At 39.7% G+C, this 26,593-nt stretch overlaps 1 protein-coding gene across 1 annotated transcript; it reads left to right on the top strand.

Moving 5' to 3' along the window:
* Positions 1-814: 814 nt before the first annotated feature.
* On the top strand, positions 815-23,724 carry FOSL2 (FOS like 2, AP-1 transcription factor subunit). The gene is made up of 4 exons (XM_044085192.1): positions 815-1,599; positions 14,231-14,482; positions 21,267-21,374; positions 22,222-23,724. The coding sequence occupies exons 1-4, from the start codon at positions 1,474-1,476 to the stop codon at positions 22,741-22,743; spliced, it is 1,008 nt and encodes a 335-aa protein (XP_043941127.1). The 5' UTR covers positions 815-1,473; the 3' UTR covers positions 22,744-23,724.
* The last annotated feature ends 2,869 nt before the right edge of the window (positions 23,725-26,593 follow it).

The raw sequence follows: 26,593 nt of genomic DNA, 5'->3' as shown, positions 1-26,593 counted from the left end.
CACGTTGGGAAAGTCAGTGCTGTTGCGCTTGACATTCATACTGTCCATTGACACAAATTTATATACATCGTGGTTTGTTTACTTTAATGCCTCGGCTTCACCCATGCGTATAACACGCACAGAGCCCCAAAATACTAATACCGAGACAGGTATGTATACTTAACTAAGTCTTCTTCGACTATAAAAAACATAAATACATTAGAAATAGCCAGTGAATATACAAAATTAATTCCAAACTCGTAACTGTAGACAGAACGATAAATGCAAAGTCCGATTCTCTGATAATGTGTCTCAGTCATGCTTGCAAGTAGCAGACTACCTGCTCTGGATGTTTAGAAACAGGCGCGATACCCTCTCTTATAATAACGGTCTACTTTCTGTATTATAATAATGACATAACTTCGAAATTATTAAAGTAAATAACCAAAATTTGAACGTTTTAGTACAATAACAGCCGCGGAAAAGGGAATCCCTCTTCATTGGCGTCATTACAACCAAAAGAAACTCACACGGACGTCATTAAACGTAAATGCCCATTTTAGGTAACGTGCGTCAGAGATCAAACCAACAGCATAAGAACAAAGGGGGATGAAAGTAACATCAATTAAACTGTCTCAGGTGTCAATAAGAGCAGAAAAGAAGCCCACACGTAATATAGCCACATTAGTTAAGAAAAACTAATAAAATCATGAAGTGAATGAATGTATTTACTGCGCTGTAGTTTGAGTGAGGTTATTGAATTCCACGAATCCGATGGCAGCAGAGCCACGCAGTCAGTGTGTGTGGGTGGCGCCATTCTGGTGCTGAGTTAATAAGAGAGCTGACGCGCGGCTCATACCATTGTACTGACTCATCGTTTGCTGGAAAACGGTCGGAAATGGGAGAGAGGGTGTTGCTGGGATCGGTAGTTGCGTTCAACACTCTATTTTAAGACTTACTGACTTTATGTGCAAGGCTGCGTTTTTAAGAACCGCGTGGTCAGCAAGCAGCTAGTGTTAGTAGTTATTTAACAAATCGTATTTGAATTAATCACAGATCTTGGTTGTCATCAAAGAAGTGATTCACCTTCGCTCTCCATCCCTTGGGTGTACACAGTGGCAGGACACTAGGGCGCGAAGGGTCACTGCCCGGCTTTGCTCACTTCTGTTTGTTTTATTAAGTTGATTGTGACATTGGGATAGAAACAAAGTTAAGCCTGGGCATTTTGTCTCAACTGCAGAAACTTTTTGGATTTGGATTCAGACTTGCAGAAAAATACAGTTAACTGTGCTCCTTGGGAGCAGAAGTCCTTTTTTTCTGACATTCAGTTTATACAGCCATCCTTTCATCGCTAGAGCGATTGACCAAAAAAGGTGGCAGTTAATGTCGAAATCGATTTAACTTCTACAAAAGTTTTTTTCTTCACTTCGAGACACTTTGGAATCGGCATCGGGGAGTACAAAGACCATTAAAAGTTATTGCTGCTCACGGACCATGTACCAGGATTATCCTGTAAATTACGACACATCGTCTCGCGGCAGCAGCGCATCTCCTGCACATTCTGACTCCTTCAGTAACGGGAGCAGCAACGGCAGCACGCACCCCCCTTCTGGGCATCAGGTAAAGAGATAGTCCGTGCCAAGTGTCGCCCGCGCATACGTTCCGGGTAGAACTTCGGTTGGTTGCTCAGTTATTTAATCTGCGCGCGCCTGCATGTGTATAATTGTTTAACATCTGGTGTTAATCTTTTCATAATTTGAGTGTAGTGGGTAACACCGTTTTAAGTACGAAAAAAAGCAGTTTTAAATATTCTAACTTTCACCATCCTCTTAGTTGCTTTACTATGGTGTAGATAATGAGTAAACGGTGTTTATATTGTCCTTTAGTGCGGAATAGTTGACAGGTAAACATCATTTATCTCTTTATTAGTAGGTGTGATTTTTTTTTTCTTTATCGTATGATAGTTGACGTTTAAATTCTTTTTGTCTGTTAGATATTTTTTTTTCTGATTGGAACGATAGGTGAGTAGCTAGTTGCTCCTCGATCTTGTAACACCTGGGGCATTCTGCTGCTTGGCTAATTAGAATGTGCGATCATCTCCCTCTTTTAATCCAACAGCACCCTCCAATGGTATTGAGTGAGAATTTGATCTTGCTTTATCCTTGGTTTTCCTTACCGGAAGAAAACTGTTGGTAGAATTTTTGGGGAACCTTTGACTTACAGTTTCATCAGATTTCTGTGTTGCCAAGCAACAACTGAATTCTTATGGGATGGGGCTTGGTAAAATGTTTAAAGTCTACGTTCTCCCACACGGTTCTCAAGTTGCTTACCGTTTCTTTTAAAAGATTTTCTTTACCTTGAAGGGCGTTGAACACAATGTCCATAAAGTACATGTACAGGTGAGACATCCCCTCCCGAAATGGGCGAGGCTTAATGGCTCCCACGTACGTTTATCACATGGCCACACCCTTCCTGTCACACATGTCTTTCAGCACACCTCGTGCTTGAGTCATTACGAGAGTGCAACCTACGTTTTTCCTGCAAGTGGTTCTCCTACCAGCTTCAGTCTAGTTTTCCAAAGAGTTTTGTAGCGTTCCAATTTCTGTACCCATGTGTGTTCCAGTCCATCATGTTAATATGAAGTCACTTTCTTAGTACAGATTACCTCGAATTGGTATGAGACGCTGCAGTCTTTTGCCGTGGTCTCCATCCAACTGAAAACAGTATGAATAGTTGCTCTTTGTGAAAGCCCGACTGTTTACAGAAGTGATCACCTAGTCTCTGTTGTCAGTGCCTTCATATTAACCATGTCTGTTGCTAATGCCTAATACACTTGATATAACATCAATTGAGTGTAGCTCCGCATATAAGCAAGTAAGCATTGCCCAGTCCTAAATTTCAGATTGCTCAGTGGATTGCAATCAGAAGTAACTTTATCACCCAACATTATAAAACCTGTTCACTGCTTGTGTTTAAGAGCCTTGGAAACTTGAAGATCAAAAAGGAATGTAGCTGTTTATTTGTGTGGGTTTGGTGCTGTTGCTGTTTACATAAAGCATATATTTTTCCCCACCTTGTGTGTCTCCAAATCGAGTTCCTTTTGAAAAATTGCGTTTTTTGTGAAGCTCAGAACCCTAAAGTATAAATGGGGAAACAAAAGTCTGGGGTTGTGGTGCCTGCGAATATCCATTCCCCTGGCTTCATGGTTACAGTGATCTCATTCTTGGTAAAATAGCAGAGGTGTTGATAAAATACTTAGATACTGTTGTAAACTTCTAGTTTTGAAATTGTTTCATTGAATCACAGTTTTGTGTTGCAGGACTCAAGATATTGGCTCTTGCACCTTTTAAAAGTAGCCACGAAAATCTAGCGTGGCCGTGAGTGGTTTATTACTTGTGTGTTCATAGGCTGGTACTAGGCTATCGGCCCTAGGGCCTATACATGCCCAGCCATAACAATTCCCTTGATATTTCTTCCCGCAATATTTACTTCTATGGACCCCTGTCTAGCAGGGCGACTGACATGATCCCCAGGGTGAATTTCCTATCTCCCATCCAATCATCAAGGTTCCTTTTGAAGAGGGCCAATGAGGCGCTCTGCTTGACCTGTATGGGCAGTCTATTCCACAGTATGGGGAGCCTCTGGGTCAGGAACCTATCCCTCCAGCATGTTTTGTTCATTGTGATGACAAGGATTTGATCCGTGGAACGTGTGGCTCTGAGGGATTGGGATTTCTTTAAGTGGAGCATGTCCAACAGCTCAGGGTTTGACATGGCCTTGTATGTTAAGCAGAGATCGCCTATGAGTAGATATGCCACAGAGTATAGATGGAGTTTTTTTAGATGGTCAGCATATGACATCTGCTTTAGGCCTGTGATTCTTTTAGTGAGGTATTTCTGTGGCCTTTCCAGCTGTTACAGATGTCTTGTGAGGTACATACCAAATGGAACATTATACTCTATAATGGGTCTAATGAGGGATGGGTACAGTGGGACAATGACCTCCTTTTTTCTGGATGAAAAGCCCTTAGTGATGAGGTGTGCCACATAGAAAGATTTCTTGACTGTTGTGGCGATGTGGTTATCGAAAGTGAGACCACTGTCCACCTGTGTCCCTAAGTCTCTCATCACACTTTCAATGTTTACTGTACTGCCACCTATGTGGTAATTCATGGGTACATGTTTTTTTCCAAAGGGGATAACTATACATTTCTTGGCATTAAGCTTGAGCCCATGGCTCTGGCACCAGGCATCTGTTTCTGTAAGGCCCTTTTGTAGAATATCCACATCATTTGGAGATTCAATAATGGCTCCCAGTTTGCAGTCATCTGTGAACTTTGTTAGCTAAAGTCCCTTAGTGTTGGCCTGTACTTCAGAGAAGTAGATGCCAAACAAGAGTGGTCCCAGGACTGAACCCTGAGGTACTCCACTTGTCTGGAGCTGGATTTGGAGTCGGCTACTTTTACAGTCTGGGTTCTGTCAGTAAGCCAGTTGGCAACCCATCGAGTGACGTAGGGATTTATGCCCCGTTTAGTAAGTTTATCTATGATTCCAGAGTGTGGGATGGTGTCGAAGGCCTTGGTGAGGTCCAGATAGGCTGTGTGGGCCGCCTTACTCTTGTCCATACCTCTGGAGACTGATTTGAAGAAGTCAATCAGATTCAGGAGACAAGATCGGCCCTTCACAAAGTTTAGTTTACTTTTAAGTTCTACTAAACAAGCTCAAGTTTCCACCAACTGTTGCTTCTTTTGTGCTCTCTTAATCACTTCTGTTTTGTAACATTTGATTCCTTAACTTGGTTTTCTTACTCTCACAGTAGATGTAGAAAGGACCATCAAATTAAATTCACTGTCTATATTACTTAAAGCTGTGGAGATTTCGTGCTAGATAGTTGAGCCAGCAGCATTCTCCACCTAATTCTACAGACTCCCATCACATTGCTTGGCCTCGTAATCATTCGTGAGCCTTCCCTGCCACCCCCACTGCAGGTGGTGAGCTCCTATTGTGGCTTCATACAGTTTTTCAAGCTAAGCCTTCTCTTTTTTTAAGCTTTATAATGCAGTGAGCTGATCTCAACAGTCCCATGTCAGCCACTGCCTGGAATTCAGAGCAAGAAGTCCACAATTCATGTAATACATAGTGTATTTAATATCATTGTGCAAAAGCGTAGTTTGATTGTGCTACATGAGGCAGCTGGCCATCCATCAGTTGTTGGTGAGTACTCCTGTAGGTCTGGCTACAGGGTGGTGGTCCTGCTGTTCTTTCTTTTGAAAGTTGTTATTGGGAAGTTATCCTGTGGTTTACTTGTTTTGGGGGTGGGCCTCATTCCTCCTCATTCATCTGTGAAGAGTGATCCCCACCAGTAGTACAGAATACCAGGTAGTGCTACTCTTGAGGATCACAAGACTACTCAGAATCTCGGGGTTGGACATCCCTGGGGTGATGTAACTGTCCTCTAGTTACAAATGATATATATTGGTTTTGCCAGTAGGCATTTTCAGAAGTCTGTAGTCTGTAATTCTCCTACAGGTTCCATGCAGTTGAAACTGGTAGGGCATTTGTCATGACTGTATTGGGTGTTGCATAAGTGAGAAATTAGCACAGTTATCTTGTACTTTCTAATTGCTTCCATTTCAGAGGAACATAAGGGTCCCCCATAGTTAGTGCTTTATGTGTCCTGTGCATTGTCACTGTGGGAGCAGTTAGAAATATTGCTCATAATGAGGACTTTAGTCTTAGTGTTTTATTTATTTATTTATTTTTAGTTGAGATTCCACATTTGTGAGCTTTGGTCTACTGCCCACGTGTTCATGTACAAAATAGTGTGGTGGGAGATGTGCTCTGGCATTGCAGTCAGTTAGATGTACCATCTTTTGTGCAGAACTGGATACTGATTAGTGAAGTGGCTGGACACTTTTTGTTTGTTCTGCCTTCATATTGAGTAGTGTGGCTGGCTGTGAGACTGAACTCAACTGCATGTGAGTTATGCCTTATTTGACTGTGTTGTGTGGCTTAGCCTAGTCTCTGAATTTGTCATCAATCAGCATGGTGCTCTTTTAATAAGAGTGATTTTTTTTTTAGCTTTTCAGGCTTCAAGCTGGTACCTAATTGGCTAGCATGTTGTATTGTGTACTTAATCTGTTTTGTGTCTACCTGTAGAAGTAAACATTTCTCTGATGTTCACAGTGGGCATTAAAGATTTAGTGCAGATCTTAAGTTTTTTTTTTTGGCAAATGGTGGCACTGCAACATATGGATGAATGTTCATTTACAATGCAACAATATTTAAATATGTACGGTTGTGTTTGTGTGTGGACATGTATATGAGGGAGTAAGAATGTGACTTGTATACATATCTGTGAGAAACTATATATAGAAAGAAATAGGAAACCTTGAGAAAAGAAAGTTGTTGTTCTGCAGCTTCCATATGCTTTCCTTGGCAAAACCATATTCTGAATAGAAAAGCAGTTGGTCAGAATGTTAGTGTGATGTCATTGTAGGAAATTAGTGAATGTCTTAGGAAATCGCATTTGTTTGAAGTCTGGTTTTGCTGTAGAGCTGGAATAAAACCTGAACAAGTGTTGATTAATGCATTATTTCCATTTGCTTTTTCATTTCACAGTGGTTGCTTGCAGTATTTATATTGGAAGAGTTGTGTGTCTGTGGCAATTGAGCAACTTTTCTCTCATTTTTAATAGATTGTTCACATTTCAGTGCTTCCAGCATCAGGTATGTGTTTTTCCAAACTCTGCGGCATAGCAAGTGATTGCCTAAGAAGAACTCTGCATTCTGTGTCCTCATGGAAAAAAAAAAAACAACCTGAGACAGTGCAAGGCAGACTGTAGACTCCCTGTGATCCCGGGAAGAATGCAGTATTGCACAATCATGTGGTTTATAGAGAAGCAGGGCATTTCATAACTTGTTTGTTAAGAGTTTTAAGCTGGATTTATGTAGTTGGATGGCCTTTGCAGAAAGGAACGTGGTTTCATTAACTCATTAGAGAGGGTTTGCAGAACCTGAAGTCAAAAATGTTCTGTCTGTAATATGATATATTTTAGGGGGAGTTAACACTTCAGTTTCTTAATAGACATCCCCTGAATTCACATACCAGACACTTCCCTACTAGGTAACTCCTGAACTTGCATACTGACACCTACAGTTTTAGTCAACAGTAAACTTTTGTACCTTGTGGTAGGAACAGTAAATGGAACATTTGGCAGCTATAAATAGATGGGAGTTGGTGTAAGTGAGGGGGCAGCATATGTTGGCGAGCTGAGAAAAACATAGTACAATCTTGTGTGTTCCAGCAGATTTTTTACAGTTCAGATAACATTTATATGTAACTTATAGGTATTTAACTTTATAGCATGCATGCTGCTGTTGACTTTGGGAGAATGTGTAATACCAAAGATGTACTCCTGTTCCTGATTGCAATTTGTGAAAGTATCTAAAAAGATGCATTCCCCATACATATAGTTCTTGTAATATGAATGGTGCTTAGTAGGTAATCACGTCTGATTGTATTGCTGTTTTTGATTGACTTGGCAAACATCTGAAAAGTGGTTGTTATAGTATATCAGTACATGGTCTCTGAAACCGGATCAAAGCTCACCTTGCCATTGCATTTATGTGGCTTTCATTCATTTGCTTTGTAGTAGTAGCATTTGTTTCATTTGTATCTCTGGGAAACTTTAATGTCATGATCTGTAATTTTTACAATGCCCATAAATAAGTTCAATTGGTTATGTAAAATTCCTAAAGTGCTTAAAATGTTCCTGTAGCACCCTGTATTGTCAGTACTATAGAGTAGCGATGTAGTGTATTTGCAGTAAATTAATACTTAACAGTAGTGCTAGGCACTGAAGTCATTTTAAACACCCCAATCCAGGAGAAGGCCACTACGAGTGGAAGTCAAATTCGTCACATTCATATATTTTTAAGAACTGTCTGGATATTATGATTTTCTTGTACTTCAGGAAGGAATTATGTTAATTATCCACGTATGTGGCTGAGCCAGGGACTTTTTTTACTCGTGACTCAGGCTACAGGCAGAACTATTAACAGTGAAGCATGGCAAATATTGTTGTGCTGGGTGTTACAAAACGTGGCGAGAGTAATTTGAACTGAAAACATGTAAACAGTTCACTTGAAACGAAAGGAAAATAAAAAATCTAAAAGCAGTAATTTGTAAGAGAATGTGCAACACTGGCACATTGTTAGAAATGCAGATCAGTAATCTTGTGTCAAATTTGACAATGGCGGTTAATAGACGAGACTGAATAAAGAGCTGTATCAATTCCCATGGGGGGCTAGACATTGTCCCTAAAGGTGAAACCCTCAAGTAACATGCAGGTCATTTCTTTTGAAAACTGTGAATCTCTTTGGTCATTTAATAACTAAGCGAAGAAGCAGGTGACAGGGGCAATCTTTAGGAAATGCCCAATCAGTAATGCAACAGAATGAGAGCCCTGAAATAGTTATTCTCCCTGATCCTGAGCCCATAGTCTGTACAATCACATTGGTAGCATACAGGCCAAGGGAAGGCAATGTTCTAGATGCAAAAGACTGAAAGAGGTGTAGAGTGTTGCCCTTTTGTGTGTGTGGGCATATACATTATGTGCATATATTTGGATATGTCACATTGCTTAAGTTAGCTGCAAGCTGTATATTATGTGGTACATGCAGTGCTAATGTTTGTAACCAGTCATGTACATTACTGGTTAGGGAAATTTTGGCCTGGTGCTCAGCTAAGGAAATTGTATAATTTTTGCTTATTTGTCTCTCTCTGGCTCTGTTTTGTTACATATTAAGACCAGAGATCCTGCTCAACAGTAAAGCAATATGTTTTGTGTTTTCTCAGGGATTTAAATTTGTGTTTGCGTTGGAATGTGAACTAGTTAGAAACCTTGTATTTTTGGTTATCGGTTTTGCCATAAGTCTTGAGTTCAAGCTTGGCAGTGCTAGTAAAGTTTTTTTTAGGCACTTCTTAGATATGTATAGAGAAGTCGGTAGCAGGCCAGGAAATTAGGGTCCTGTATGCATAATACTAGCAGTTTTTTTTAATTTTGGAGTTACAAGAAGGAGTTTCATATTGTTGTAGCTAAAATTGGGTGAAGTGGCAAAAATCCACCTTAACTTTAATGGGATATTGTGGCTACCATAACTTCAGAGAAAAATACCATTGATATTTATATGACATTTCTGTGGCATCTGAATTTTGGTAATCATTCTCTTAAAAACAAAAGCCTCTCTAAACTCATTTTTTCACTGGTAATTATGAGGTGCAGGGTTATGAAACCTCCACATGACAGCCAGTGACTGAACTTTTCCAACAGTGTGAGATGCTTCTACTTGTAACTTGCTAGGGTTAGTTTAGTTTACTTGATAAAACTTGGATCCAACCAAGTTACTGATCCATTTATTAGAAACTATAATATTCTTGATGAAGTTTAAGTTAATAACAGCCTGACCGTTATTAATGTCCCTTTCTGTCCTGACCTAGGAAGCTCGAGATTGTTTGTTTGGAAATTAGTTACTGCTGAAGCTAGATTAGTTTCGGGCAGCAAAAGCTTTTAATTTGCTAATTGTGCCAGGATGTCTGATTTTCTAAGCTGGAATTGGCATGATGAATTTGTTCCTCTTGAGGGCGTGGGGGACATCACTGTGTGTATTTAGTAGATTTGTGACTGTGAGTGCACCTGCATTTTTCCATTTGAGCTCTTTGTGCATGCATTCACATTTTGTGTGTACAAATGGCTGAGATGGGTTTGGATGCTGACTTCTGGAAGTGTAGAACCTAGAACAGTGTTGCATAATATTGCTTTGTTTCTTGGAATGGCAGATTAACTCCATGTAGTAAACTTAGTAAGCTGACTGTTTATGGCCAGAAGTTTTAGCAAAACGTCATGCTTTCCAGGAAGTAATGTGGTTAGCAGATTTGCTGCATCATTTCTTTAGAATGCTGTAGTGTGCAAGCAGCTGACATCTTGGGTGACACTTTCTTTCTTAACTGTCTCAGAATATTGTATTTTTCATTGGTGACCCCAAGCTCCTCATATGGATTCTTAGTTTTAGTCCTTCAGAACTAGAGTTGCGTTATAGGGGGATTAGGTGTTGGCCATGCAGGTTTTGGCAAAGCTGATCTCATCTTGAGTATATGGCTGCGCCAGGTGACATGATAGTAGCTTCATTTATGTTGTCATTGTTTAACATGCACTTGTAAAATTTTATTTATTGGAAAAGGGATAATGGATGTTCTTTCTTAAAGTACATCATGTGTAGAAGTGGGTTTGGTATCAAGTGTTAAACTCTGAACTAAAAACACAGCAATGTCAAGGCAAGGTTCCAGACACAAACTTTAGGACTTCATCAGAAACTGTAAAATATGGATCCACCACAGGAATTTAAAAAGACTGCACATAAATCATGTGATCCATACAGCCAATGGAAGATAAAATTGATGATGTCACAAACATGAAAAGTAGTTCCCTTTCCCTTGAAAATTTAAAGTGATAGAACTCAAAAGCAACTGCAATTTGTTAAAAACATATAAATAAAGTTAATCTTCAAGTAACATTAAATCCTTAAAGCTTGTAAAATGCATTTAATGTTGATTATTTCTTTAAGACCTGGGGCTCTTGTCTACCTTCAGTCTAATCTGCTAACTGCATTCCTTAGATTGTAACTGAACTCTGTAATCTCCAGTAAAGCAGGCACCATCAACTGAGTCAATTACACAAAAGAAAAAAAAAATCTTAATCAGTACAAAAAGCAGCCTGTTTGGCTAGTGCATTTCTATGGTCATTTTTCCTAATAGCCAAAACATGCTCTTAAATCATCTGTTCACACACCTGACAGTCTTGCCAATGTAAAATGCATTACAAGAGCCACAAACAGCTGCATAAACTACATTTTTTGAAATGCAGCTGAACCTTCCCTTCGCCCAAACCCCTACGTTAGTGTTACATTACATTACATTGTTGTAAAAATACTGAGGCTGAATTGTTAGTGAACCTACATTGCTTACAAAAAACACAGCCTTAAGTTCCAGAGGTGACCTTTCTTGTAGGTACAACATATTGACAAAAATTATTACGTTCTAACATAGATTTAAAATTAACAGATTCCTTAAAGGTGAACCTGGTCTTGTCACCCAAAACTTTATACAAGTCTGTTTCCCAAAATGACTTCCAGTTTTCTTGTATCATATTCTTGATCAACCACATCTCATTACAATTTGGAATAGGAAAAATAAAACATTTCTTTAGGGATGTCAAAAATGTCAGGAGCCTGGCTAGCAGAAATCTTTAAATGTTTCTTGTCCAAAATAGGACAAGCTTTGGATGTCCTTAGCACCAAAACCCCTAACCAGTCTGAATTATATCCTAGTTTAGTCAACACTTGCAGAAATGGAAACTGATCAGTAGTAAGTCTACTAAGTGTAAGCCTCTGTCCTTTAAGCACCCTGCTTTTCATTGGGAGGAGTGTAAACTGTCCTTCTAAAGGTACTGGGTAACAAAGGTATTTTTTCAAAAGACCATACAAAAGAACAAGGTGTGGTGTCATACCAAATACGTAGGTCAAGGAAGAGTCCCCAATGTATCACCAAAACCACTGTCCATTCTTCTTTCGGCTTTTCCTGGTTAGGGGTCGCCACAGTGGAACCCCAGTCCGTAATGATTGGCAGTAGATTTTTATGATGCCGAGGTGCCAGCTCGATGCCCAACCGTCAACGAAGGCACGCCCATTCATGCATGTCTTTCGAATGCCACTCGACCGCGGGGAGGACATGCAGACTCCACACAGAAGGCATTCCAGCCGAGATTCGAACGGGAGAACCTTTTGCTGTGAGGCGACGATGCTACAGCAAAAAAATCAGTGTTTTGTTGATGTATTCCATAAAGCACTTAAATTCATCCAGGGTTCCACTCCATAGAAAAAAGACATAATCTATGTATTTCTCCGCTAAAGAATGCTTCATCAGTCATCAGTTCTCTCCTCACATAGCCACGACCAAGTTTGCAAAAAAATAGGGGTGATCCTTGCCACATGGCTACTCCAGAGGTCTGTTTGTAGAGTTTATCAAGAAAACTAAAGTAGTTATTGTCGAGATCCAAGTCACTAAGTGAACAAGTCATTAATCTTGTCCACCTTAAGAACTCTACTCTAGCCTCTTGCGGAATATAAATGTAGAGGGAGACCGCATCTAGTGAGGCAAAATAAAAATTATAGTCACTAATGGAAAAAAGTCATTCAGGAGCTCCAGAAGATGCCTAAATAGTATTATGAACTCTGTACTATTGTTTTTAGGATGTAGACTAAGAAAGTAGAAATTGGCAAAGTCTTTGAATGTTATCTTGGACTTGATGCTGACTGCTTTACTGGAGGTTATAAGGTTCAGTTAGAATGTAAGGAAAACGGTTGGCAGATTAGACTGCTTATGTATGCTTTTAACAAATTGTAGTTTCTTTGTAGTCCTATCACTTTAAATTTTCAAGGGAACTTTCCATGTTTGCGAAATCATCAGTTTTATCTTGGTGTATGGATCATATGGTTAATGTGCAGTCTAAGTTCTTGTGGTGGATCTACATTTTACATTTTCTGATGAAGTTCTGTTCTGATTAAAGTAAAACAAAAGTGCTAAACTTTGCGTCCGGAGCCTTGCCTTAATATTAATTGTTGCCAAAACTGATGCAGAAATAGTAGAACTTCCACTGTGTCAACTTTTTTTTCAAGATGGGTGGGGTGAAAGCGTGTGCTGTGCAAACAAAAGATTATTTGTAAGGAGGAACATTAAACACAGTAAATTACAGTTCAGTAATTGATGGCTTTTAACTGGAACAGGTTTGGCAGTCAGAACAGCTTTTGGCTCTAGTCCATTAGTGAACCATAATAAGGTACACTGTGTACCTAGAAGAGTTATTTTGACTGCAGAAGTTGTACGTTTGGACACTATTGCAGTAGTAAGGTTTGTTTCTCACCTTATTTAACTTCCAAGTTTAGGCTGCCTATTTAAAATGCTGACTATTTTCTACCTTTATTTGTAACCCCAAATCCCCAACTAAGCTAGTCTTACTGATTAGGAGCACCCCCCCCCCCCCCACGTGTGTCCTCCTTAAGTTCTGACTCGGGTTTTCTTTGCCAGTAGTTGGGAATGTTCAATGCACATAGTAAAGAAGTCTTTTTAACATGCTGAAGATGTGTTATTGGCATTGTACATTTGTCTAGGGCATTGTTCTCCATTTACAGTTAGTGTTGTTGCCCTTCATTTATTGTATATAGCATAGTATTATTTTTTTCATCCGTTATACATTCATCTATTGTGTAACACACAGTGTTACTTTTTTTTCAGCAGTCATGCATTGTTCCCTCTTTGTAGCATATATTTTGTTATTTGTATGAACTTTGTCTTTTTCACTATAGTGCTTGTTCTTAGACCTTCATTGAAAAGGACTTTGCTCAGTTGGATATCCCAGTTAAGAAAGATTTTTTTTTTTAAACTTGGTAGATTTAAAAAAATCTGTCTGACCTTTGGCTTCTCATGAATTTGTTACTTCTCCCATGAAGCTTGTTACCTGTGTGTGAGTAATGTACTGTGCATGTGCATTGAGATTTATATGGATATGGTGGCCTTTTCTACACCTCAGTGATGCTTTGTTGGGTAACATTCTGAAACATGGTCTCTTTCTTCCTGATTTACACTTACAAATATGTGAAAATGGAGACCCAAGATTGCTGTGTCTTGGAGTACTACCCCTTTCTCCAAGATATAATATCTTAAGTATATATGTTAGTAGGGGTACAGGGGAATGCATGGAGAGCTGGTTACTTAAATTAGTTTTGCTTGTGTAAGTGACTTAAATGAATGTGTATTTTTTTTTTAACCTTGTAGTTGCGTTAATGCAATTTATTCATTTATGCATGTATTTGTGTACTGAATGATTGCTATGTTTAGGCTGCGATTGCTAGATTTGGGCTAACCTTCAGTTCTTTGCTCACACGTTTTGCTAGAGGCGGTCTGTTAAGTGGTACTCAAGTTTTTCATTTTCTCCACTGATTAGTCTTTACCTTCATACAATACAGTTAATTAGGGTGTTTTTAAAGCTTATAATTCAGGATTGACTCCATTTTCTTTCGCAAGGAGTTTATTTTCACATTTAAAAAAATCTAGAGTTAACAATAACTTTATTTTCAGTTGTCTTTTTTTTGTCCTGGTATGGCTCATTTACTAAGTGTTTTTTCTTACTTTTGCAGAAATACAGACCTGATATGCCAGGCTCCACCAGTGCCTTTGTTCCGACTGTAAATGCTATAACAACCAGTCAGGATTTACAGTGGATGGTTCAGCCTACTGTGATCACATCTATGTCCAGCCCATATAGCCGTTCTCACCCTTACAATATTCCAAGTGCTACCCTGGCACCCAGCCATGGCCACCTGGCTTTAAGGCCTGGAGTAATTAAATCCATTGGAACGACAGTTGGCAGGAGGCGAAGAGATGAGCAAGTAAGTACAGCAACTGTTTATTGGTATGTTATCTTTAGAGTTTTCTGGTGATTCTCCAAAGTCTATTTGAAGTCCAGAATAAAAGTTGTAAGTTAACCAATGGTCTAAATTGAAGTTTAAAAAGTAAAACCAAAAACAGCTGAATAGGAAAACACAGAACTTTGTTGTTGTGTCTTTTGGCTTTTCCCGGTTAGGGGTTGCCACAGCGGAACTCTGGTCTGCTAATGATTGGCAGTAGATTTTTACTTGCCGAGTTGCCAGCTCTGACGCACAGCCTTTAACGAAGGTACGCCCATTCACGCATCTCTCCACACAGAAGATGCTCTAGCTGAGAATCTAACAGGACGTCTTACTGTGAGGCGACAACACTACCGCAGCACCACCACCGCAGTATAAAACACAGAACTTTGTTTAATATTAAAAAAATAAAAACAAATTAACAGCTCTTAGTTCGGGCTCTGTTTAATCCTGGTGGATAACCAGCATTAAGTTTAACTTGCCATAAATATTCTTTCCACCCTAATTCTTCCTCAGCATCAAACTTATTGTCATATCTTGCAACATAATCTAATACAAAACATTTAAAATCCAATTTACAGTTGGATGAAATATGCTTGCTTAAACCATTTTTGTCATTGCCAGCTGATATTGCATATTTGTGCTCATATATTCTCTTATAAAGTTCTCTGATTGTTCTGCCAACATAAACTGACTGAAAAGGCATACATAGAGCTAAATATACAACAAACTTAAGATTCTAATTTTGATCAGCATGTTGTTCACTCTTATTTCTTCTATTCCAGTGTACAAATAATTGCAAAAATTACATGTGAGACATTTGCACATCCCTGTTTTACACTGCTATTCAATGGTAAGCTTAAGCTTCTCTGAAAAAAAATTATTCATCGCTTTTTGTACATATATAGGCTTGTTGCCAACTGCTTTAGTTATTTCTGAACAACTGCTAATAATAATCTAATTCCTTCTGATTATTTTCTTAAGCTCTAGTGAATTTGTATTGTTTGCTACTTTTGCATAGCCAAACGGTAATCAACATTTTGTTGCTCATGTTATTATTGACTTCATTTTTCCTAATACTGCATACTTCTTTTAATTTATTTTCTAGCATCTCCACTGGATAACCTCTGTGGATAAATCTGTTACATATGCTCTCACTTTCTTTCAGAAAGTCCTCATCCTTTTTGGTGAGCCTATTTGCTCTCATTAACTGCTCCTTTACTATGTTTTGCTTGGTTTTGGTGGGATACATACTAGAATAGTCTAAAAAGAATTGGTTTGTATAGATTTTTTTTTGTATATCTTGCTGATAAGTTTACCATTTTCTTTCGATATAATCATATCTAAATAGTTTATACTGGTGTCACTATATTCTGTGTTATATCCTAAAAAAAGAAGTTAAACTGTTGATGTCCTTATGAAACTTTAAGTGCATCAATACTCCCTCTCCACACCAAAAACACATAATCAGTAAAGCGTTTGTACAAGAGAATATTGTTTATATACATGTTATTGAAAATGTGTTATTTCCCACCCATGCATTAAAATATTTGCATAACTCTGTGCCACATGGTAGCACCCATGGCCACTCAGTTTGTTTGATAGTACATGTTGTTAGTAGTTGTAACTGATGATTATGTGTACAGCTTCCATAATTGTATATTATTGGTTGAAAAAAGCTTGGACTTAACCAGCTCCCCTCTTACTGTGTCCATGCCATCTTCATTTTGAGTAACTGTGTATAAAGATTTTATATCCAATGTCACTAGAAAGTCTTTTTCACTAACTTCTAAATTTTCTATTTTTGTTAAAACAAAAATCAGATGAGTCCCCTGATGTATGAGCTGCCATTTTCCACTACTTTTTGCAAATGTTTATCATCAGAAATAGCTAAAACTTCAGTTGTTGTTACTGCTTGCCACTATAGTCTTCAGAGGTGGATTATCCAAGTTTTTGTGTTCATAGGTTCATAGATTAGTACTAAGCTAACTGCCGTTGCAAGCCACTTTAAGCCTAGCCAATTATCCCTTGTGAGACTCAAACCCTACACCTTGTGTTTGTAAGGCAAACACCTTAACCATTAGGCCACCCTCCCTGTGTGTCTTTGTTAATCCGAAGATCTTGCTAACTTTGGGGCGATCTACTCCCAGAAACGTCCTAATGCCTTCAGTAATCCTTCCACAGCTGTACCATTCTTCAATAAACATGTCTGTCAGTGAAAAGCTTTTTTCACTTCACTAAGTGATAGTGGCTTGTAATGTTTAACATCAGACAATAATAATTCAAGCATTTTCTTGTCATACATAGATCTGTCTTCTTCTTCTTCTTCTTTCAGCTTTTCCCGGTTAGGGGTCGCCACAGCGGATCACCTTGTCCGCACATTGAATGGCAGTGGAGTTTTACGGTGTCGAGTTGCCAGCCCAACCTTCCACAATACATAGATCTGTCTAACAAAACCAAAACATTCCCTTTATCAGCTTTAGTTATAATCACATTCTTGTTAACAAGGTTATAAAAAAATCTCCCTTTCAGTTTTCGGTAAGTTGTAATATCTGTTCAAAGGTTTAAAAGTTTAAAAAGCACAGGGCAGCCACACTCAACATGTTAATCACCAGAAGATAGTAGTTGTAGTCTTGAGGGAAGCACATAATTAATAAATGTGGTCTTGTGCAAGGTTAGTAAATGTTACTTCTGAATTGTTTATGGTTGATAGATGACTGTTAAAAAAATGTTTCTTAATGGTATTTTTAGGTCAGTCTTGTATTTAGTGCTTGAATGATTTGAAACCATTGTATCTTTTCATCGCAGACAAGGCTCCTGACTATCTTTTAATATTATTATTTTCTTGCACTTTTTGTTGCTATCTGCGCTGTTTGATGGCTCTTACCCTAGTGTGATGGTAACATTTCTGAAAGGCTTGCTTTGGTATGTGTGTGAGATCAGAGTAATGTCATTACATTTGTAGTGTGTGTGTGTGTGTGTGTGTGTGTGTGTGTGTGTGTGTGTGTGTGTGTGTGTCAGGGTTTTAGATAAATCCCTGTTAGTAAGCCCTGAATGGGGAGTTAAGTAGCTTATTTGGTATCATTTTAGATTGTAGGAACTCATCTTTACCAAAGTAGAACCATGTTTAAAATGGGCAAATAAGTTTGAGGGGGGGGGGTCTTCCACCCCCTTACTTAAACTGTCTCTAAGGTTGCATTATTTGGGAGGGGGAGTGTTTTTCTTTTAAGTGAAACATTTGAATTGAAGCTCGGGTTACGTTGGACTGTAATCCTCATGTCCTTTAGTTCTTTACTAGCTATGTGCATCGAATTTAGTATGCAGCAGTTAATGTTTCTGAGGAAAAGTGATAAATGGGAAAGTTAGGACTGAAGCAGCATAGATCTCATGTTTTCCCATGGAGAATTTTGTTTCTCATTTAGAAGAGTAGTTAAGCAACTTTATTTCTGTTCTAATAACATTATATCACACACATCTTGTGGAAGTTGACTTTGTTTGAGATTAAATTGTTAATTGTTCCTTTTATGAAGAGAATGGTCAAAGCTTCAGTACTTAAGAGTATGACTAAACAGGCTCATAAAAAGTCGTCAATACTGGTTAGGTTGGATCTGTTGGGTAACATGCTGTGGTGAGTCAAGTCCAGAAGGTGGGCACATTTGTTTGACTGGCAAATGTATTAATGCGTAAGCAAAACTGCAGTTGTGATTAATATATTTATTGATGAGAAGATTCTGTATGCTGTCTAAATGTAAACATCATCAGCGTTTTGGGATTACAGATTACTTTCTGCTGCATGGTGTCTTCAGTTTTCTTGTTGTAAAATTGAGAACAAACGTGGAAGAAGCTTTTTTGTTTTGAGTTATACTGTGAAGTGTGGCGTACCCTTATTTCTTATATCTTGTCTGCTTCTAATATTTTGTTTTGAAATGGGGGTGATGGTACACAGTCAACAAAGCAGTCATGATTTGCTGCTTACTCTGAGAAATTTGTGTAATATTTATCTCAAGTTTGAGGGAGGTTAAATTTATCACGTCTAGTGCAGGACTTTTCTGCATTGATATAGCCCCTCTGATTATATAATCCATGGCTGTATCAGCTTGTAAAATTAGTGAAATGCAAAACAGCAAAAGAGATAAGGGAAATAATCCCCCCTTATAGCTTCTTGATTACATTTGCTCCAGAAGTTCAACATGCACTTTAAAGTGCATTTTTCCATTCTGTTTTTCCTCCTTGTCAGTGTGGTTCCCACTTTGAAGAGCAGTAGTACCAGTCATTAGAGAAAACATTCAAATATAGTGTGCCTTATTCAAAAAAAAAAAGTCAGCAGTTTAGTACTTGCATTGGAAGAAATCAAGGAGAACTTCATCAAGTGACTTGTAACTGGTCAGTAGAATATTCTGTAAAGCTGTGTCCTGAGTGTTGACTTATGTTGCCAGTGGTGTGAGGCAAGTTTCCTAGAGGTTGGCATGTCTGCTTTTCTGATTTTCACTTGGGAAAATGTGGGTTACTTGGAAAGTGGAAGAAGAGTAAAATGATGGTAAAACAGTAAGAAGCTGAGATCCCTTATAAGATCCTCCAAAGCTAGCTACGAAAATAAAATTGCCACTAATTCCAAGGACAACCACAAAGCATTCTATAGCTATGTCAAGAATCTCAATGGCAATACCCAGATCTGCTCTGAGTTACAGCACAAAGGCAAGAAAATTACAGAACCAACTGATATTGCCAACATCCTGGCAGATAGGTTCAGTGCTAACTTTACCCCCCACCCCCTAAAGGGCCCATATCTATACAGGAAGAATGCAGAGTCCCAGTAATCACAACTACGCAGGTGAAAGCTGCACTCTCTAAAGCCAAAAACACAGCATCCATGGGACCGGACAACATCCCAGGCTACGTTTTACACGATCTTCAGAGTGAACTGGCTCCCCACTTAAGCACCATGTTCAATAATAGCCTCGCATCAGGCTTTGTGCCCACTGAATGGCGCACAGCAACAGTTGTCCCACTCCACAAAGGGGGAGCCACCACTGATCCCGGGAACTATAGACCTATTAGCCTGACGAGCCTGGTCTGCAAAGCCATGGAATGTATCATTGCGGAACTCATAAACAAAGACATTGGTAACCTCCAAACTCTGGATCCCACCCAGTTTGGGTTTGTGAAAGGCAGATCATGCCTCCTGAACCTGATCGACTTCTTTGAGGCAGTCAGCAAAGCCGTAGATGAGGGTAAAGTGGTTCACACAGCCTATCTTGACCTCGCCAAGGCTTTCAACACCATCCCCCATTCTGGAATTATAGCTAAACTCAATAAACTAGGCATAAATCCATACGTCACAAGATGGGTTGCCAACTGGCTCACTGACCGAACCCACACTGTAAAAGTTGCGGACTCCAAATCTGACCTCAAACCAGTGACAAGTGGAGTACCACAGGGTTCCGTCCTGGGACTGCTCCTGTTTGGTATCTACTTCTCTGAAGTACAGGCTAACACAGAATGCCTCTGGCTAACGAAGTTCGCAGATGACTGCAAAACTAGGAGCCATAGTCAAGTCCCCAAATGATGTGAACATCCTACAGAAGGGTCTCTCTGAGACAGATGCATGGTGTCAGAGCCATGGCCTCAAGCTCAGTGCCAAAAAGTGCAGTGTCATCCCCTTTGGTAAAAACTCTGTACCCATGAACTACCACATAGGCAGCAATCTACTTACTTAACACCGAATGAGTGATAAGAGAACTTGGTACCCAGGTGGACATTAGTCTCTCCTTTGATAGTCACATCACCACAGTAGTCAGGAAGTCCTTCTACGTGGCACACCTCATCATAAAAGGGTTCTCATCCAGGAAAAAAGAGGTCATCATTACCCTCTACTCATCACTCATTAGACCCATTATAGAGTACAACGCCCCTTTTGGAATGTACCTCACAAGACATCTGCATCAGCTGGAAAGGCCACAGAAGTACCTCACAAAGAGGATTACTGGACTCAAACAAATGCCCTACACTGACCGCCTCAAAAAACTCCAGCTTTACTCCATAGCATACCGCCTACTCAGAGGTGATCTTTGCCTAACATATAAAGCTATGTCAAACCCAGAGTTGTTGGACATGCTACACCTAAAGAAATCCCAACCCCTCAGAGCTACATGCTCTAGGGACCTAGACCTTGTCACCACAATAAACAGGACATGCTGGAGGGATAGATTCCTATCCCAGAGACTTCCCATACTCTGGAACAGGCTACCCATCTGTCAAGCAAAGTTCTTCATTAGCACTCTTCAAGAAAAATCTCGATGAGTGGATGGGAAATAGGAAATACACCCCGGGGATCACTTCTGTGTGTCTGCTCATCAGTGGCACAGGAAAATAACTTGCTTGGGTGGCGTAAGCCAGGGAACCTTATTGGCTAGGCTTGTGTAGGCCATCGGGCTGATAGCCTAGTACCTACCTATGAAACTATGAACCTATGGGGCATTTTTAAAGTGAATTTAATTAATATTTGGATTTGGATGCATCAGGTAGAAGACAATACTACACCCTGTCACTTTCAGAGCAGGGCTTTGTGTTAAGTGTATTCCAGACATTTGTCAGATCTTAACAATGAATATTGCAAAGTAATATTGTAATGTTGGATGTCTTTTGGGTGCATGTGAGGTTCATGTGTGTTACTCAGCCACCTTAAAAAGTCAAATCCTGGCCTGTCTTGTGCACAGAATTTAAGTGACGTGACAATGATTCAGCACATTTCACATTTTATTAATAGCTGACACCAGAAGAAGAAGAAAAGAGACGAATAAGGAGGGAGCGGAACAAAGTGGCTGCTGCTAAATGTCGGAACAGGCGTAGGGAGCTTACTGAAAAGTTGCAGATGGTAAGGAAGTTCCTAAGGTGCCTAAATATTTCATCTGTTAAGTACTCTGTACTGTGACTTGAATAACTGTTGGGTTAGTCATGCACAACGTACAAATCTGCATAATCTGTAACCCATGTTATTTAGTGTTTTCATCTCCCAAGAATGTTTGTCTCGAATGTCTATTCTTGGAATTTTACTTCTCTACTTTCACTCTTTCCTTTGTCTTGATTGTAAATGATCTGTTAAACTGACAATTTTTACTAATTTCATGATACAGTATTTAATCAATTCTGTAGGTGAGCGTGGTACAGAAAACTTTTTAATGGCAGATTGTCGTTAGGGTTGCTTAATTTGCTTTGTTCTCATCACTGTAAAGAGATGCAAGACCCGTTTGAGCCCACCTCATTTTAATCCTCTCTTACTGTTATGCAGACTCTTTTGTTTGATTAGTGTAGGCTGTTTGGAGAAGTCTCAAAACAACCTCCTTGGGGTTGTAGTACCATGCCTTTCTGTACTAGTACAAGCAATGATGGTTCTGTTTCAGACTGCTCTTACCACCACATTTTAGGTATTCGTATTTACTGCTGTTCATTAATTTTTGGAACATGGGCAGTTGTGTTTGACATAACCCAGACGTAGTTGGTAGTTGGCTTAAAAATATGAGCAGTCTGCCCTTTGTTTCTCTGGTCCCTTGAACACAAATTTATACAATATATGAATTTGTTTGAAGGCTGTAGTAGCAGGACTTGTATTTTTATTCATAATGCATAAAAAAATATTTATATTGTGACAGAATAACTGATCAAAATTATTTTGTGTGCATCTGCCCAATTTCCAATCTTTACCTCTTGTCCATCCTTCACAGGAGACTGAGGAACTGGAAGAGGAGAAGTCAGGACTTCAGAAGGAAATTGATGATCTGCGTAAGGAAAAAGAAAAACTGGAGTTTATGCTGATGGCACACAGTCCTGTGTGTAAATTGAGCACAGATGAAAGGACTCTGCCATCACACAGGCACCATGGTGAGCAGCCTTCACTCACCAATGGTGTTGTAAAAGTTAAAGTAGAGCCTTCGGATGAGGAGATTCCTGTATCATGTTCTGTCTTCGAGAAATCTCAGAGATCAGTTATCAAACCTATCAGTATTACAGGGGATTTCTACATGGAAGAGTCTCTCAACACTCCTGTTGTAGTGACCTCCACACCTGCCATTGCTTCTGGCACTTCCAACTTAGTGTTCACTTATCCGAGTGGAGTGGAGCAAGAACCACCAATATCTCCATCAGAGTCCTGCTCCAAAGCACACCGACGCAGTAGCAGCAGTGGTGGAGGAGGTGGTGATCAGTCCTCAGACTCTTTGAACTCTCCAACATTGCTGGCACTATAATTTTGACCCTCAAAGTAAAGAGAAACTGCTTCAGAATTTGCCAAGAAAGGTGGGTTGAAAATGATGGACAAGTAATTTTCAAGGAGATGAAACACAGACATCTAAAACTGCCTTAGGGATTGTCTTTATATTTAAATATTTGTATAATGTTAACTGGAGTTTGGATGACTACAGTCTGACACTGTTTGTTCTGTTATTTTTATATTATGATATGTGTAATTTAAGCTCTTTCCTTGCTTGTTAATAGCAGTCTTGTATAGGGATTTTTTTCTGTTCAGGTACAGAGTAACTTTTTAAAAAAAAACGGCAACAGATGGTGTTCATCTGTTTCCTGATCCACAGCAAGAAAATAAACTCTGCTCTGAGGAGTCTTCTGTTTGAATGATCACAAATATCTAAGATCTAAATGCCACCAGCATGATGATTAGGGGAGCTGCTGAAATTTCCCCACTGTCTACGTTTGAAAAGCATTGACCATTGTGCGACGGCTGTACCTGTATATATGTGACTGCTTTAATTTTACTGATGGATATTATCTGAAGTAAACTAGGTGACAATGCACTACATTCCACGTTCATTGACCTCTGAGTAGAAGATTTTAAAAGTACTACATTTTGGCTGTGCTAAAATGTTGGTGAACACTGATCAGTGATTTATGTGTCTAGCTCTGCTTTTCAGTAAACCACTCCATAGAGAGGCTGGTAGAAAAGTGCCTCTGTTTGTAGACAGTTATTCCCTTTTAAGCACTGAACGTACAGAGTTAATCTGAATGAAATTGGCTGAAATAAATTTGCTGTATCCAGGTAAATCAGCTATTGTCAGAACTTGTTGCACTCTGGTATGCTGTTTACTGAAATTGTTTTCTAGTACAAGTTTAAGATTTTGTATGCTTTGCAAGTGTTTGCTTTTGGCTAAGAGAATTGCAAGTTTCATATTTTGTGTTCAGAGGGCTTTGAATATTAAACCGTTTTGTTATCTTTTGTAAAAAGGAAGTTTGATTGTGCTTCAGATGTTTACTAGTCTCCAGTGTCAGAGTGAATACTTATTGTCTGGCAGTATCAGAACAGATTTGTTTGAAGTTCATGGTTTTATTTTTGTAAATACCTGGACCTGTGTTGTAGTTAATTTTGCAACATTTGCTTTCTGATATACACTGGTCTGACTACCACTAGCACGGATATAAAATAAGTTGAAGTATTGGTGTAGATCCGCCCCCCCCCTATATTCGGGCATTAAGAGCGTATGCTTATTTTTGGGTGAGTAGGGGCTTCAAAAATTGCTGCAGTGTTTTCACACAAGTCTGTACTTGAGTGACATACATTTGCTGAAATTCCATTCCCTGGAAGATTGAATGTCAGCCCATGTCGTGGATGAGTGTACCAGCCCATGTGGATGAGTGTAGCACTGACTTTAAGCCTAATGTATGGTTTGGTTGTATTTCACTTCATGGCAGTGAGTGTTTTGCCACATGCACATATCATGGATTAGAATGTCCCCCTTCTGTTATTTTTGTCTATATCTAACTGATGTGACTAACAGTAGCTTGACCCTATATGCAATTTTTGCACCCTTTGGTTTCTCTTAAGGGATATAATCCTAATCTGTGCTCCTTAGGATTAAAACCCTTCAGAGTCTGGCAGTTATCTTAGAGGATTAAGGAACTGTTGATAATCTGTTTCCTGTGGTCCAGTGGTGCAAGGTTTAATTCCCTCAGCTTCCATTGCTTAACTTTGTGACTCTGAGCAAGTCATTTAACCAGGCACCACTCTTGGCCTAAAACTGAAAAAGGTCCATGGAGGTCAGTGATCTACTCCGGAAAATAAATCCAAATAAGTAAGAGTGACCAATGCACTGCTTTATCGCTGGATCCCCTGTGGGCGCTATGTGCATAGTCCACTGATTGCAGACTCCATGATTCAAACTCAAACACGCAACCTGTGGATGACTGTTGGGGGGATTTTTTTGTTGGGGGAGACAACCCTCTTTATTTAACTATACCAATTCCCGGACTACATATCCATGGGGAAAGGAGACACAACCCCACAATGAATAAAAAATAAAATACTTGCATGTATTTTGCAGTACAGTGCACATTTCTCTCTCTCTCTCTCTTCCTATACATATACCTATAGCTGTCTCTCTATTTGTATGTATATATTTTTACATACACATATTTATAGATGTATGTATGTATGTATATATACATTTATAGGAAGAATGATTGTGTGTGTGTGTGTGTGTGTGTGTGTGTGTGTGTGTGTGTGTGTGTGTGTGTGTGTGTGTGTGTGTGTGTGTGTGTGTGTGTGTATATATATATATATATATATATATATATATATATATATATATATATATATACATAGGTTCATACTAGGCTATCTGCCCTAGGGCATACAATGAGGGACTCTGCCTAACCTGGACTGGGATTTTGTTCCATAGTGAAGGGAGCCTCTGGGTTATGAATCTGTCCCTCCAGCATGTCCTATTTATTTCAGTGCTGAGGTTCAAGTCTCTTGAGCGCGTAGCTCGATGGGATTTGGATTTTCTGAGGTGCAGCATGTCCATTAATTCCGGGTTGGACATGGCTTTATACGTCCGGCACAGATCGCCTCTGAACAGGCAGTATGCCACTGAGTAGAGCTGGAGTTTCTTTAACCGGGCAGCATATGGCATCTGTTTGAGCCCTTTGATCCTCTTGGTGAGGTACTTTTGGGGTCTTTCCAGTTGCTGCAGGTGTCTGGTAAGGTACATCCCAAAAGGGGCATTGTACTCAATTATGGGCCTGATGAGGGATGAGTAAAGAGGCACGGTGACCTCCCCTGATCTAGATGTGAATCCCTTCATGATTAGGTGGGCTATATAAAATGTTTTTCTAACCACTTTGGCCACGTGGTTGTCAAATGAGAGATTGCTATCAACTTGGGTCCCCAGGTCCCTAATTACTTCTTCTGTGCTTAATGGATTACCACCTATGTGGTAATTTGTGGGCACTTTGTTTTGCCAAAGGGATGACTATACACTTTTTGGCATTTAGCTTGAGGCCATGGCTCTGGCACCAGTTGTCTGTTTCTATGAGGCCCTTTTGGAGGATGCTTGTGTCGGCTGGAGAGTCGATTATGGCGCCCAGTTTGCAGTCATCTGCGATCTTGGTCAGCCACAGTCCTTCCGTGTTGGCCTATACCTCAGAGAAATATATACCGAACAAGAGAGGTCCCAGGACTGAGCCTTGTGGGACACCACTTGTAACTGGTTTGGAGTCTGACATGGCTCCAGCAATTCTAACCATGAGGGTTCTGTCCTTGAGCCAATTTGCAATCCATCCAGTGACATAGGGGTTTATATTTAAGCTGGTGAGCTTATCTATAATGCCCGAGTGGGGTATTGTATCGAAGGCTTTTGCGAGGTCCAGGTAGGCTGTGTGGACCACCTTCCCCTCGTCAATGGCCTCGGTGACTGTTTCAAAGAAATCAACCAGGTTTAAGAGGCAGGATCTGCCCTTAACAAAGCCGAACTGGGTAGGATCCAGTGTTTGTAGGTCCCAAATATCTTTAATTATGAGGTCCATGATGATCCTTTCCATAGCTTTGCAGACCAAGCTAGTCAGGCTTATGGGGCGATAGTTTCCAGGATCCGTTGAGGCACCACCTTTATGGAGAGGGACCACTGTTGCTGTACGCCACTCTTTGGGCACATATCCTGTAGTAAGGCTGAGATTGAACAGTAGTTTTATGTTTGGGTTTAGCTCTTCTTGGAGTTCATGTAGGACGCAGCCCGGGACACTGTCTGGTCCCATTGATGCTGTGTTTTTTGCTTTGGAGAGGGCGGCTCTTACCTGAGCATCTGAGATGTC

This window comes from Protopterus annectens, chromosome 1.part1 (assembly GCF_019279795.1).
Source record: "Protopterus annectens isolate FY-2018-M chromosome 1.part1, PAN1.0, whole genome shotgun sequence".
Classification (NCBI taxonomy): Eukaryota; Metazoa; Chordata; order Ceratodontiformes; family Protopteridae; genus Protopterus; species Protopterus annectens.
The sequence above is the reverse complement of the archived record's forward strand: the minus strand, read 5'-3'. Positions and strand labels throughout refer to the sequence as shown.